This window comes from Mugil cephalus, chromosome 17 (assembly GCF_022458985.1).
Source record: "Mugil cephalus isolate CIBA_MC_2020 chromosome 17, CIBA_Mcephalus_1.1, whole genome shotgun sequence".
Taxonomy (NCBI): Eukaryota; Metazoa; Chordata; class Actinopteri; order Mugiliformes; family Mugilidae; genus Mugil; species Mugil cephalus.
Window position 1 is genome coordinate 18,359,969 of NC_061786.1, and position 13,991 is coordinate 18,373,959.

At 43.2% G+C, this 13,991-nt stretch overlaps 1 protein-coding gene across 1 annotated transcript; it reads right to left on the reverse strand.

Annotated features, from left to right (window-relative positions):
- Positions 1-661: 661 nt before the first annotated feature.
- Positions 662-13,431, reverse strand: shprh (SNF2 histone linker PHD RING helicase). The gene is made up of 30 exons (XM_047610837.1): positions 13,292-13,431; positions 12,078-12,671; positions 11,733-11,862; positions 11,359-11,577; positions 11,092-11,170; positions 10,798-10,948; positions 10,557-10,659; positions 10,200-10,459; positions 9,441-10,106; positions 8,212-8,463; positions 8,044-8,122; positions 7,789-7,952; positions 7,436-7,692; positions 7,062-7,183; positions 6,738-6,826; positions 6,411-6,503; positions 6,171-6,278; positions 5,568-5,710; positions 5,305-5,478; positions 5,151-5,213; positions 4,842-5,067; positions 4,538-4,675; positions 4,200-4,301; positions 4,018-4,089; positions 2,790-2,978; positions 2,605-2,697; positions 2,427-2,513; positions 1,823-2,001; positions 1,577-1,657; positions 662-1,167 (listed from the first exon to the last, which is right to left on the reverse strand). The coding sequence occupies exons 2-30, from the start codon at positions 12,660-12,662 to the stop codon at positions 1,071-1,073; spliced, it is 5,001 nt and encodes a 1,666-aa protein (XP_047466793.1). The 5' UTR covers positions 12,663-12,671; positions 13,292-13,431; the 3' UTR covers positions 662-1,070.
- Between the last annotated feature and the right edge of the window lie 560 nt (positions 13,432-13,991).

A 13,991-nucleotide genomic window follows, 5' to 3' on the forward strand; every position in this document is an offset into this window, starting at 1 on the left:
TACTACGGGGAGCCACAAGGAGTCTGGTAACCATGTAAAGAAGGACAGCAGCACGGGGCTGGCACTCTTTGTTGTCTACGTCCTTTGTGTGGACGTTTTAAAATCTTTACTAGTGCGGGAATCCCAGTCAGTCAGGTGAAAAGAAACTCATTACGAGTCAAGGGCAATTCAGCGACAATGCCGAGGGCCGCTGAGGGTATGTGTGTGGTGGAACTGACCGTAAAATACTTAAATATGCAAATGCAAGGGAGGAAAGATTATGTTCATCACTCTGAACAAAGCGTTGAAGGAAAACGTCGGCCACGTGACGCGTTAAACCCGTCCGGACAATTTGTACGTGGCAATAAAATAAAAAGACGAGATAGTCGCCGCAATGAGGCAGAAAACGTTTTTTATTAGTTTTATTTACAAGATCAGTTTCCAAGACGCTGGATCTGCAGCTTTTTTTGTCTTGCAAATTCAGACAGGAATCACTGTTAGGCCTGACTGTCTGACATTGTTTTAAACACTCAAATAGCTTCAAGAAAATTGTCTGGTCCTGCATCAGCCTCAGTTCTGCTGTAAAGGTCAGTAAAGATCAGTGGTTTCTATCCTGCTTCTATTTGCATTGCTTTGGATTTGCATTGCTTAAAAAAATAATAAACAGACGTAACACAAAGAGCTGGTTATAACAGGCTGCAGCCTGTTTTTGACTTTTATTTCCTGAATGCTGTGAGATCTTTTGATTTTCTGCCTGGGCATACAGTGATGTTGTGTATAAACGCACATAATTCAGTCAGATTAACACCGATAATAATACTGTACAAGTCAAATCTCAAAATCAAACGGGTGCTTTAACAGGTCAAGAGGAAAGTGTGACAACGTGTGAGTCAAATTACACACAACAGCTCCAGAAAAGTTTAAAAGTTTACCTTGAAAACAATTAAGAAACATGTTCGTTGTGAGAGATTTGATAAAGTATCAGTTTTTTCTTTTCTTCTTTTCGCTCGTATAAAAAGTGGAATGTGCAAAAAAAATCAGTGCACTTCTATCACTGCTGCGTGAGGAGTGAGAGGCCGAGTGTGCCACATTCACTCCAGAGGTTCGGTGTCTTCAGTGAACAGATCAGCCAGGTCTGCGACTGTCAGCACGGCGGCCTCCGAGTGCTTCATGGGTGTGCTGGTGTGACTAAAATTAAAAAGCACATTCGTCAATACCTCAACCTGCTAAATTTACACTCACTTTCCAGTTCAGTAGGTACACTAGTGAAAACAAAGCCCAAAACAGTCATGCACTAAATCTTATCTTGAATGAAGGTTATAATATTCAGCATTTGTTTCTAATGTACTGGTGCGTGTTTCTATTATTTTGGCAACTCCATTTAAGTCCAGGCTCAATAACAGAAACACTTTTGTGTTCAGTTCAGCCCAGTTTAACCACATCACAAACTACATCATCAAAAATGATCATGCAGCGGAACATTACAACAGTCATAAAGGTGATATTAGTATGCCTTAGTTTTCACGAGTGTACTTAATGTTTTGGCCAGTGAGCTAATGCTTAAATCCTGTCCGGATTAAGATTTACCGACACACACCTTTTTTCTGCCGTCTTCAGCATCGCTTGCATTCTCTCCTCAATCGTGGATTTGATGAGGAATCTGTGAACAAACGTTGGCCTGTTGGAAAGAGGGAACAGAAGTTATTTGTAATCTGTTAGTGGAGTATTTCACCCTCACAACTTATACCGTGTTCTTCTTCTTCTGCTGCTTCACAAAAACTGTGAAGCTGTGACGTAGAATCCGAGCCAAACTTGTAATCGCCGACTTCCTGGTGTCTCTTACTTGGTTTGGCCAATCCGGTGCACTCTGCCTATGGCCTGGAGCTCGTGAGCCGGGTTGAGGATCGGCTCCACCAGCAGCACGTGCGTCGCCTCGATGATGTTCAGCCCGTTGGAGCCCGTGTGGAGAGGAAGGAGAAGGATGTTGATCTTCTCTTCGTATTTGAAGGAACTCAGATTCTCCTGGAAAGTAATTCACAGATTAGTCACATGTGAATTAAAAGGCTTTTGGCACAAGTACAAGAACATTTCTCATATATCTCAGTTAACATAGTCTGTATTTTTTTATTTTATTAAATATGCTGATTTCCATTAGAAATGGGTTTTTTGTGAAAATTTTAGAAGTGATCTGATGCCCAAGGAGTTATTTTCAGGCCAAAAACTGTATTTAATCTAATAATGAACTAATAGGAACGAGGTGTAGCAGCAAACGGAACAACTTACTCAACATTTAAGTATTTTAAAGAAACTGTTTTTCACTCATTTAATCATTTGAACTGTTCCTAACCAGGCAATTAAAACTCTCCTCTGTTGAGCTGGTGGAACAAAAAACAGCAGCAGTGACTTAAAAATAACATGTGTAATTAAATAACGTGACAAAGTCAAACCTGGAATTTGTGAATTCCGTTGATCTGAGAAAACTCCAAGTTATTGTCGAACAAGGCCTTAGCGATGATGTCCAGCACACTCTGCCACTGTGCAGAAGAGGATGACAAGGTTAGATCCACTAAATACTACATATACAGATCTACAGAGCTCTACAGAGCAGGGGTAGTTTACAGTTACCGTGGAGAAGACGAGACATTTGGCCCCGGGGTAGGTCACCTGAATCTTCTTCAGTGTTCTCACCACCGCCTCCACTTTGGTCGAGTGGCTTCCCTGACAAACACAGGAAAATTCATCATTATCCTAAAATCTGACTCTAGTTCTAACGTGGTTTCCAGACAAAAGTTAAGATCCAGCCGACTGACCTTTACTGGTATGTCTTGGTCCTGACTGGAAGACTGGGTGGTGAACACGTAGGAGATTTCTGCGTGTGAAGTCGTCTGCCTACAAATGGCACACTTGATGGCACGCCGCCTTGAGCCCACGCTGTACTGCTCCACAATGATAGCTATGCACTCGTTACAGAAGCAGTGGCCACAAGTCAGCACTGCCCACTGGAAAGGAGAGAAGGGACAAGGGATTATTGTTACTAGGAAAAATCTAAAATAATAATATCCATACCAAGGGTGTCCAAAGTTTTCCTAGTGGAGGGCCAAAATTTAGTCTGGGGGGAGGGGATGTGAGCCAAAATGTTAACTTTGCAGCTCATTAAGTTAAATATGGGTGTATATATAGCAAACACTATCAATAAACCAATAATTAATAATAAATATTTGTTTCCTTATTTATTTTTGTACAGCATTGTAACGCTGTACCAGTTAGCAGACAACAGGCAATTCGGTTAGCCTACTGTTCCACGATAAACGGAAAACTAAACTAAAATATAAATGACAACACCACTACAGCTAAACACCCGCCTGTTAACATACACACTAACATACAGACACACTGAAAGAGTCTGTCAGACAAATAACAGCAGCATGTTTCCAAGGCTCCACCTGTACGATCCTCTCACTCACTGCTACTCTTCTTCACCTCACAGGATTTGAGCTGGCAGAAGCTCAACAGCGCCACCCTACCACCAATGTATCACAATGGTATTCTGTGGTCAGGAGTGGAAGTGCACCAATAAGTTGTATATTTAATGAGCGTAATATTAGAATCGAGTCTGTGGGTACAAAGTAATAAAAATGAGGAGTTGATTTGCTAACTAAAGTGTGCTCCTCCGTATATAAGCATGGGAGCAGATGATGCAATTTGTATGAAAATGGGCAGGAGAAGCAAAAGTTAAACCTGTATAACATGTTCCATTTCTTACAGTGTTTTACACAAAATCTCCTCTTATTTTAATGGGGCTTTTCACTTCTCTTGTTATTTTCTTTAATCTGATACATAAATATAATTTAAACACAAAAATTTGAAAAGCTGAGGATTTCTGTCCCCTCCTAAACTTACTAGAAGACGCATTTAGTCCATCTTTCAAGAGTTTTTCAACATATTCCACTATTCGAGTCAGTTATAAACAGGATTATAGCATAACCACTAAGGCAAATACCACTTGTGAGATGTTAAACATGCACCATCGACACTCACCTCCTGACCCAGGGGCCGGGCACAGATAGGGCACGGCTCTGGGTTCAGCCCTCCAGTAGCCTTGTCCTGGGACTTGAGGAAGGAATTAAAGTTTAGGATCCTACCACACAATGTGAGATAAATCTTTGCATGAGCTGGCGAAAAATTAGGCGCTTTCTGGTGACTATATAGCATTTAATCACCTTCTCCAGATTCGTGAGATACAGAAACTGGCCGAGCTTCTTCTGCAGCTGAGACTTGGCCACAGCTTGGTCGTTCAAAAGCTTGACTCTGTTCTGCTCCACCTGGGAGCAAAACAACCGAGGGCAGAGGTCAGGAATGCAGTAAAAATAGTTTAGTAGAAAATGACATCCTGGGAAACTTTTTAACCGCACAAAAACCCTCAAAGGCTAAAAACACTGGTTCACATTAAAGCCGTTCATTCCATCCAGATTGCTCTGCACTTTGCGCCGCTTGCTTAACAGATCAAACCGGCCATATTACATATTACAGTGTATAAATAGCAAGCAGTAAACCTCACCTCGTGGGGCTCTATAATGTGCAGCAGTTTGGGCTTTGGCTCATCAGGAAGGCGCACACGCAGCCTCTCCGTGGCCATACCCAACTCATCGATGGCTGACACATGATTACGCAGCACCATCCAGTACTCATGCAGCACCTGAGGAGAGAAGGCAGGTTTCACCCCTATTTAAACCCTTATTTTGAGAGGTCCTAAATAAATAAATAAATAAATAAATTTGTAAAGAAATCTCATGACCTGAATTTCGTCTTTTCAAGCTGGATGTTGCTTGACAATTAGTAAGTTGTACATAAGGATTGCAAACCTTGTACTCCTTCTTCCAGTTCTCAAACAGCTCCATAAAAGTGTTCCCCTCCTCCACCAGCTCCGGGTCCACGCGCTTGACTTTGGCAAAAGACAAAATGGCCTTCAGAGTGCGCTCAGTCTCGCTGGCTGCCCACAGGCCTCGGCTCGTGGTGGGGAGGCGGTCGTCCACCAGGCCCTCTTCATCCTCAATCATCTCTTCAAAGATGGCCGTCTGACCTTTCACCCTGTCGAAGGAGGTTTGGCTGATTACACAAAGAAGTCGACTTATCATGCAGCTGATGCATTTAAAACTTATTGCTCCACTTACGTATGGGAAAAGAGCTTGGACTCGTAATCTGTGAAAAGTTCATCCGCTTTGCAAAAGACACAGCTGGAATATGACAAGAGAGGAGTGATGGTTACAGAGTTGAAAATTAATCAGAGTTGTAGTGCTTTTAGGTAAAATCACTCCGGTGACGTACTTGTTGAGCGGCAGCCGCATGGGCCTGAGGTGACAAACCGTAGCCTCGTCTATAACTTTTTGCGAAGCCGGTCCCTCGAGTCTCTTCACCGCGTCTTGCACCGTCTTCTGAGATTTCATCAAGTCTTGCATTTGTGTGGTGAGTAGAAACTGAAGACCGCAGGCATCACGGAACCTGCAGGAACCCCAAACATGTTTTTTTCTTTTTTTTTCTGTTCTTTGGAGAAATACTCACTGTCTTCCTACCAGTAGAAGCTAGCTTACTTGTCTGCCATGGAGAGCTTGTTGGCTTGCTGCTTGTAGCTGGACGTCAGCTCGTTCTTGATGCGGGACACCAGGTCGTCGTCGTTGGAGCAGCGGATCGATCTCTGAATGACCTCCAGCCACCAGGGGGATTTCAAGTTGACCTGAGTAAGGAGGGTAACAATGATTTTTAAGTTAACAGTTCAAGTGCATGGATAAACAACATTTTAAATCGACCTTAGAAAATACATTTTGAATTTTTTGCTTGTAATTTAGATTCCGAATACAGATCTATTTGGGTTGGGAAACAAAAAATTTGAACTATTCTGTAATTAACAAAGAAATTACTGAATTGGAAAAACTGTTGCCATGTGAGACGAGGGGTCACCTTTTTTTTTTTTTTCACTTTTTTTTACTCTTTTGCTTTTTTTCCACCTTAAATTATCTTTGTGGCTGATATGGTCAAATAATTACATTACATATGTTTGAAAAATATACCAACAAACTATTTTAACTGCATTTAGGATTATTATAACTTAAAACACTGGCTTTGTATTCCTACTATAATGCATGTGCCAGTTATTCTACTTAGTACAATAACCCTGAAAGCAAAGGATTCCTCACTTTCCGCTTCAGCTCTTTGATGTTCAGTAGCACCGGCTGCAGGGCCTGATGGGCGTCCGCCACCTCCGAGTCATATTTGGTCATGTAGTGCTGCCGCAGCTGCTCGGCCTGAGACAGAGACGAGAGGAATGGTGACATGAAAACCTGCAGTGGCGGCTCTTGAAAGATGAGGGGAGGACAAAAAAAAAAAGTTTAAATTCCTCACTGGAACAGAGATGTCCTGACTGAGAAGACACTTACCTCTTCACTCAGGCGGTCGTCTCTCAGGGTCGGAGGAATCCCAGGATGCTTCGCGCTCAACAGCTCCATCAAGTTGTGAGTAGCGTGAAGCCTCTGTGATAAAAAAACACATAATCAGAGGCGCTTCTATCTTTAAATTGATGAAATAAATTAATTAATTAGAACATATATAAATATTTATTTTAATCAGATTTGATGCAATCACGTGCCTCTCACATGTATAATCTGATGTCTCGGTTTCCTTCTCTTTGTAGCGATAATAAAACCTTTTTCATATGTAAATTGAACCTATATACATATATATAAAAAGGAAATAGGGCCACGTACCTGCAATGAATCCGTTTTCAGCCTGCCTTTGTGCTCCTCTGATGAACGAAGCACTTCTCTATACATCTCAGCCGCCTCTACAAACTCACCTGCAGAAAGAAAATGGTCATCCACTCAATGCGTCCGTCGCACACATAGTGTTAATGAGACGGCCTATACAACCCCAACCCCTATCCATACATATCGCCCGCTTCGACAAAACATCTCGGTACAAAAAGTGTCGGGCGACACAAAGATGAGACCGGGGCCTGTGTTTTGTTTGACCTGATTCCCATGGGAAAGTGGGAGCAGACGGAGAGGAAGTATAGAAGTGAGGTTTTATACCTCTGATGATGTGGATTCCAGCCAGGCCGTTGAGAGCGCACACCAATTGTCTGTGAGCTTCTTCACACTCCACTCGACATTTCTTCTGCAGGGACTTCAGGAGCTCCTCCATCGTCATGGTGCTGGGGACGCGAGGCACACAAGGCAAAACCCCACTTAACAAATCCTCCAGCGCAAATGACAGCTTTAAATAAACACAACTGCGCACTGTATTATTGACAAAAGAGGTTGCTAAGGTCTATTACCGCTCCTAATGCCGTGATCCCTCATTTAGTCTGGCTAGATTCTTAATTAACCGGTGCAGCTGCCCACAAAAAAGACCTCTCGTCTCGTGTACAATCGCCCTAGAAAACATAACCAGGAGTGTTATCCACCTCTTTTGCAGGGGCAGGAACTCCCCCCTCACGGCCTGCGGATGGCAGCAGGCCTGGCGCAGCCTGAGCAGCGGGTACAGGATGGTGTTGACGGTGCGGCGGTCGAGGCTGCCGAGTTTCAGGCTCCAGTCGGAGATCTTCCTGAGTTTGACCAGAGCGTCCTGGGAGCAGACCTCGTGCTGGCGGTGGTAGAAGTGGCCCTCGACGGGGGAGAAGTGGAGCCAGTGCACCTCCTCCGTCTGGGGTGGGATCTGAATCTGGAGAGATTCAAGAAAAGACGTCGAAATAGAGGTGAATAAGCGACAGGTCAGTGAGATTTGTCACAGACCGGTGTTTTGCTTTTACAGTCCTACCTGATCGATGACGTCTTTTTTCGCAGATCGCCATAGTAACTGAGCGATGACGTTGTACAGAGGCTCTGTGTTGCCGCGTCGATAGGGGCGATAAAGCAGTTGGTCCCACCAGTGTTTCACCCAGTACGGATCCACCCCGAGGAAGAGGATGAGGCCATACAAGTCTACGCAGTGAACACAGTCAGGAACATTTATATATCAAAAAATGTTTAATGAGCCTGCCTAATTTATTTATTTTTTTTTTTGTAGGATTACCTTCTAAGCCTCTCTGCACAGGAGTACCACTGACGCACCATCGGTTGACGGATGCAAGGCGCAGAGCCATTTCTGCAGCCTAATGGAAAAAAAAACCCATAAATTTTGAATTAACAAAACAAAATGAATTGAAACACTGTTAAAAATAAATAAATAAATTCAACTCACCTTCGCCGTGGGGCATTCAACCATCTGAGCCTCGTCCAGACAGATGCGCCACCACTCCACGGCCACCAGGGGACTGGGTACGGCCATGTAGCGCTTCTGGTTGCGGAAGCGGCGGCCGTCTTTGCTGTTGCTGTGGGGAATGTCCACGTAGTTGAGCTCGGAGCGCAGCACGTCGTAGGTGGTGATGACCACGTCCTGCTCGGCGAGCATGTGCGGCTGGATGAAGCCGTGTTTCTTCACACCCTGATAAACCTGACGGACGAGCGAAGAGGACGAATGAAATGAGCGCAAACATAAATGGGAGAACATGAATGTGGATAAATAAGAAAGAAAAGTTACATGAAGCCTTTTCAGCAGGAGAGACAACAAAGATTGTGAACATTTAGAGGGATTTATACTGTTAAACACTGAAATTTCTGTCTAAATGGAATTAAATACACAGAATATCCTTTTCATAGAGGCTTGACAGCTGCAATAAACAACCGCAGCCAAAGAGAACATAAGCCTACATTATGTCATTAAGACACATTAAGACTTGCGATGAAAGGTTGCAAGTGAGTAATGTTCTCTTTTAATGTGGGGCGCTGTGACCTGCTAGCTCTCATTATTGTTAGAATAATAACACACATTTGCAATTATTAGCAGCTGTTACGACAGTCAGACAATGTCCTTCAGACTAGACCAGTTATTTGTACCTGTCCACCCACTACTCATCCAGATGGTATTTATAGAACTTGGTCCTCAGTTAAGCACATAGATCTTCAACAGGGGGTACTGCATAATTAAAATTTCTTTAAATACACATTGACATGAATCCAACATATTTTCGTAAAGGAATGTACCAGACACACGCTGCGATGTTAGCAGAAGAGAAGCAAACAGTGCATGATATATGTAGGCATATGTATATGTTTATGGCAGTTGCATGGTCACTCTACTGTTGCACATGTGTGAAATTAAAAAAAAAAAAAAAGAATATTTGAACCTGTGCAGACTGAGTTTAAGACAGAACAACACATAAAATAAGTAGGGGGTCCCTTCTTAATCTCTCATCAGTTTGGGGTCCTTAAAACCATTGAAGACCCCTGGTCTATAGCAAAAATGCAATTGTAGAAAAAGTAAGTTTACAAGTCTTATAGCTCAACATTAGGCACCAAATTAAAGAATATGTGCCCCTGACATCATAATACGTAACAATAAAGACGTATGCGCAGCATCTACTCTCTTACCAGCACCCTTAGGGAGGAGGACCTGATGTGCCGGTTGATCTCCTCCACCCACTGGTGACAGATGGAGCTTGGGGAGATGATGAGGGTGGCACCGGTGGACACTGGTTTCATGGCTACCAGGCAGTGAGGGCAGTAGAACGGCGTCGTCTCGAGGCTCTCCTCTTTATAGTTGACGCAGTGTGCGTGCTGCCACAGCTGACAGTTCATACACTGGACTCGAGCCTTGTAGTCGACGAGGCCCAGTTCACCGCAGATACACTCAAAGCGGTAGTCAGGGGTGTTGAAGGGGACGACGGACGCTCTGGTGGGGGTCTCATCCTCCTCCACCACCTCCTCCTCCTCCCGTAAATCGAGCTGTGCAGCTTTTCCCCGTTCTTCAGGTAGATCTTCTATCCTCCGCGTGCCCTGTACGTCTGACTCACTTTTATCCTCAGACATCTGTAAGGACGCTGTGGAGGTATCCAGCGTGTCGTCTGACTGATCCGATTTCTCGTTCACACTTTCATCCCATTCCTTCTTTGCTTCCTCGGCTGCAGGGCAGTCAGACGTAGGGGAGCTCACGTCTTTCCCATCTTCTGAGAGGGAGTTTTGCAGAGCGGCTTCTGCCTTCTCCTTGGCTCGTCTCTGAAACATTTTCCTGGGTGGACTCTCTGTCGCTTTGAAAGTCTGAAAAAACACAAATGCAAATAAAGGTCGGACAGCAGAACAAAGTAACATTTGAAGCGTGACGCGTTTTTATTAGGAGCTCTTTAATCTTACAGGCTTGGATGCTCCGGCTAATATCTTCTTTGTTTCTTTGTAGTTCTTGCCCAGCTTGAATGACCCCGCCAAGCCGCGACCTTTGACGCGGTCGACCACGCCTTCATCTATGAGCTTGGTCAGCGTCTTCTTAATGTGGTTGCGGTTCTTTAAGAGGTCGTAGCCGTAAGTGGCACGGATGTAGGTGAAGATGGCGTTGACTGAGGCCCCTTTGCCGGATTTCATCTCCTTTATCGCAGTGAGCAGCATGACACGGACGGCTGCAGAAACGTAAACGATGCAAAGAATAAATAAAAATGTAAACCAGACTTTAAAGGCAGATGAGGGTTGTCTGAGAGGATTGTGTGTGTGACATACCTGGGTAGGATATTTTCACTTTAGGCTGAACTTCAGACTTGCAATGGACGACCTTCTTTCTTTCTAGTGGAGGAGGAGGAACGAAGTAATTCACAGATTTTCCCTGGAAAAAACAAGAGTTAAAGCATCAGGCAAAATATGTACATACAGTTTTGCTTTAAAATATAATAATCATATCTGTTAGGGGGAAGGTAAAGGGAGAGAAAAAGGCCTGTATTTGTAACGACCTACTGATTCTCACCACGGGAAGCGTGAGGGTCTCCTGTTCCAGGTCTTGTCGGGTGTGAAACAGGATGAGCGCGAGAACTTCCACCGTCTTTCCGAGCCCCATCTCATCGGCCAGGATCCCACCAGGCCACTCGATGCCAGCCAAGGGAAATTCACGCATTAAGCTGGAAAAAGGAAAACACGCAACACAAAATTTATATATATACATGCAGAAACGGCTCTGATAACAACAGGTTAAAGGGTCAAATCATCAAAATTTTGAGTATAATTTTAGATATGGTGCTTAAAGTAGAAGACGTTTTCTCACCAGCCTGTAAAAGGGTTATAAAACAACTTCTTGCCACACAAAGTAACCACCTCCCGCCAGAGGAAATGTAGCGATTGTTCTGCAAAGCAACAATAAATATTGATTAGTTTTATTCTTTTATATTCTTTTCAAGCCTTCCTGAAATCTTTATGCATTTCAAAGGAGTCAATGGAAATGTAAAATATAGTCAAGACATTTCAAAACAAATCATAGTTATAATCACTGAGCATTAAAGGAAGGTTTACATGTGGGTAACGATGGACTTACCTTTAGGTGAGGTGTTCCTGCACTTCTCCCTCCTCAGCATCCAGTTGACCGCCTGGCTCTGATAAGGCCTGAGCACAGGAATAAGAGCCTTGTGCTGCACGTCATACGTCACCTCATGGCTCTCGTTCTGGTGCAGATGCCGCACGTAATCGTAGAGCTCCTCGACATTTTGCCTTTCCAGGTCGGTGTCACATTCCTCTTCCTCATTTTCAACAACTTCTACGAGTAAAATACAGCAGAGGCAGGACCTAAGTGTTCTGTTATTTTTTAAAGAGTGTTTTTGATCTAAGCTCCATATTATATATCAAACAAGTTGTCATGGTACTAAGGACCTGGATTACAGCATGAACTAGACGTTATGGCCTGACACTTACCTGGGATAATGAAATCGTAGAAATACTCCATTAACTTCTGCATTAGTTGATTTGCTTTCTTTAGCCGAGCGTTTCCCTCGCTGAGGAAGTCTGGCTTTCCAAGCCCAGTTTCCATCAAGTAAATCCCAACCTGCCAAGGAGAGAAAATTTACAGCTAACAAATAACATTTCAACACTGGCGGACAGAGAATTTCACTCTAATCAAAGACTGTGACAACTTTAATAGCTGAAATGAGCAATGGATTATTAAGTAGTCGGTGAAAACTGTTTATAAACTACAACATTATAAACACACTCACACTTATCCACGAGTTACAAATGTATAATTCTTAACACATCACAGACCTTGACTGACTCCTCTTCTGTCTGATGGCAGAGCTGCACCACCCTCCTCTTCTGCAGCCAATCGAGGTCCTCCAGCGGGATCCTACTGAGGCTGCACGCTGCTGTACAAATGTCCTCCTCCGGCCTCCACTGCTGCCCTGAGTTTTCCTCACAGCTGCTGTAGCTGAGGCACAGCTGGTCACCCATCCTGTGGAGCGTGAAAGTCCTCTGTTCACAGTCAGATGGGAGAAAAGCCGGCCGTACGCTGAACTCCCCAACGAGGGCCTTCCAGGTGTGGCTCAGCTTTGAGGATGGCAACACTGTGATCGCAAGGGAGGCGGAGGCAGAGGTGCTATCTGACGACGTGCCAGGAAGCTCATCTAAAAACTGGACAGAGCGGCTGTTGACGGCTTCGGTGACGTCCTCTGAGGTGAAGAGAAAGGTGCTGCTTGTTGTGGGTTCGTCTGAAATAATGGAGCAGGAAGGTATCTGGTTGTCCTCTAGGATCTCCTCGGTCTTGCGGTCATCCAGCATGTTCCAGTTCAGTTTCTTCTTGGCTTCTTCGTCCACCCTCACTGGAGGGGCCCTCTTTCTTCTGCTACTCATGGTGAAATCCTGCACAGAGAGGAAATTTATTATTATAAACACCAGTAGTTAAAGAACACTTATTTACATTTGGTAGACAAATAAGTTAAAACGTCCTGTCTCTGGATCATGGAAGTGTTTTCTATATATTTAGAAAACAGATGTGTGGCACGAGGGGCATGAAAATGAGCAGCATGAGAAGTTATTTCGTTTTTTTTTCGTCTCCGATTATTCGATTCAATTTCGGGCTTTTGGAAAGAGAATAAAAAAAGAAAAAGCAGCAGAAATGTCCAATATATGTGCATAGCGAATGTTTATCCCTTTTCAGTTGTGTCTTTTTGTCCGTTTCCTCCAGAGACTCTGACATCTGGATATGTAAACATTGAAGTTAGACAATAAGCAGAACTTCTCGTGCACTCAGCATCACCTGTATTCATCATATTTGCCAAGACTGCTATAGTATACTATAGTGTTCATCCACACGCTGGCTTATAAGCTACTATTTTAAAATTCGCACTTTCCTTATGGGGTAAGTTTTAGTCCAACAAAAACAGGCAGCAGCGTCTCCATGTATGGACACTGTTACACAATGAGCGCTGCGCATTTCCCTGTTTTTCTCTAAACGAGCGAATTAAAAGAAGTAAATTTACCTTGTGTGTCTCCCGCAAACCGCTCCGGATGTTATCGCCGCATCAGAACTCGTTTCATGTTGCCGCAGCTCCAGAAAATAACGCTGTCACGCACCAAAACACAGCTCAATTAGCGAGCTCAATGTTGACGTCCGCCATTTTTAAATACAGGAAGTGACGTAAGGTCACCGGAAATGCATTTGAAAATAATTTCACGTTAAAAATATACATGATTTATTTTTTTTAATGTTTCATCTTTTCGTAGTTTATATACTACGTATATACTGTGTTTATGGACATAGTTATTTTTTATCTCCATCTATTTTTATTTAATTTTAAAAACTTTTCCTCCAAAGAAACTATACAAATAATGCTCAATTAGATATTTTATGATGATGACTTTATATTTGAGATCAGGAAAATATTTTCAGATAGATTTTTTACTTTCACCGTGAATTTCACTTACTTTAATTACTTTAATTGTTCAATCTTGGCCACAGTTTTGCTTCTTTCCACAATTTTTTTTATTTTCACATTAATGTAAAAATGCACATTTGGTGACAACGTTTTGAATTTAGTTTTGTTTATAGTTTGTGCCATTGAAAGTATTAATATAGTTTGTGTATCAATCAATATTACTGATAAAGTTTAGTTTGAACTCTGCAGTTGCAGTACCACAAATCAGCCACACGGTGGTAGCAGAGCTTTTATTTTTTTTTTT

What these genes read in the sequence shown, in the direction of transcription:
- shprh (XM_047610837.1), bottom strand. Translation starts at nt 12,662, where the DNA reads ATGAGTAGCAGAAGAAAGAGGGCCCCTCCAGTGAGGGTGGACGAAGAA. An exon ending in TGTGCAGAGAGGCTTAGAAG is followed by an intron (nt 7,953 to 8,043) that starts GTAATCCTACAA and finishes TTCACTGCGTAG; the next exon opens with ACTTGTATGGCCTCATCCTC. An exon ending in TCCAAGCTCTTTTCCCATAC is followed by an intron (nt 5,068 to 5,150) that starts GTAAGTGGAGCA and finishes CTCCTTCGACAG; the next exon opens with GGTGAAAGGTCAGACGGCCA.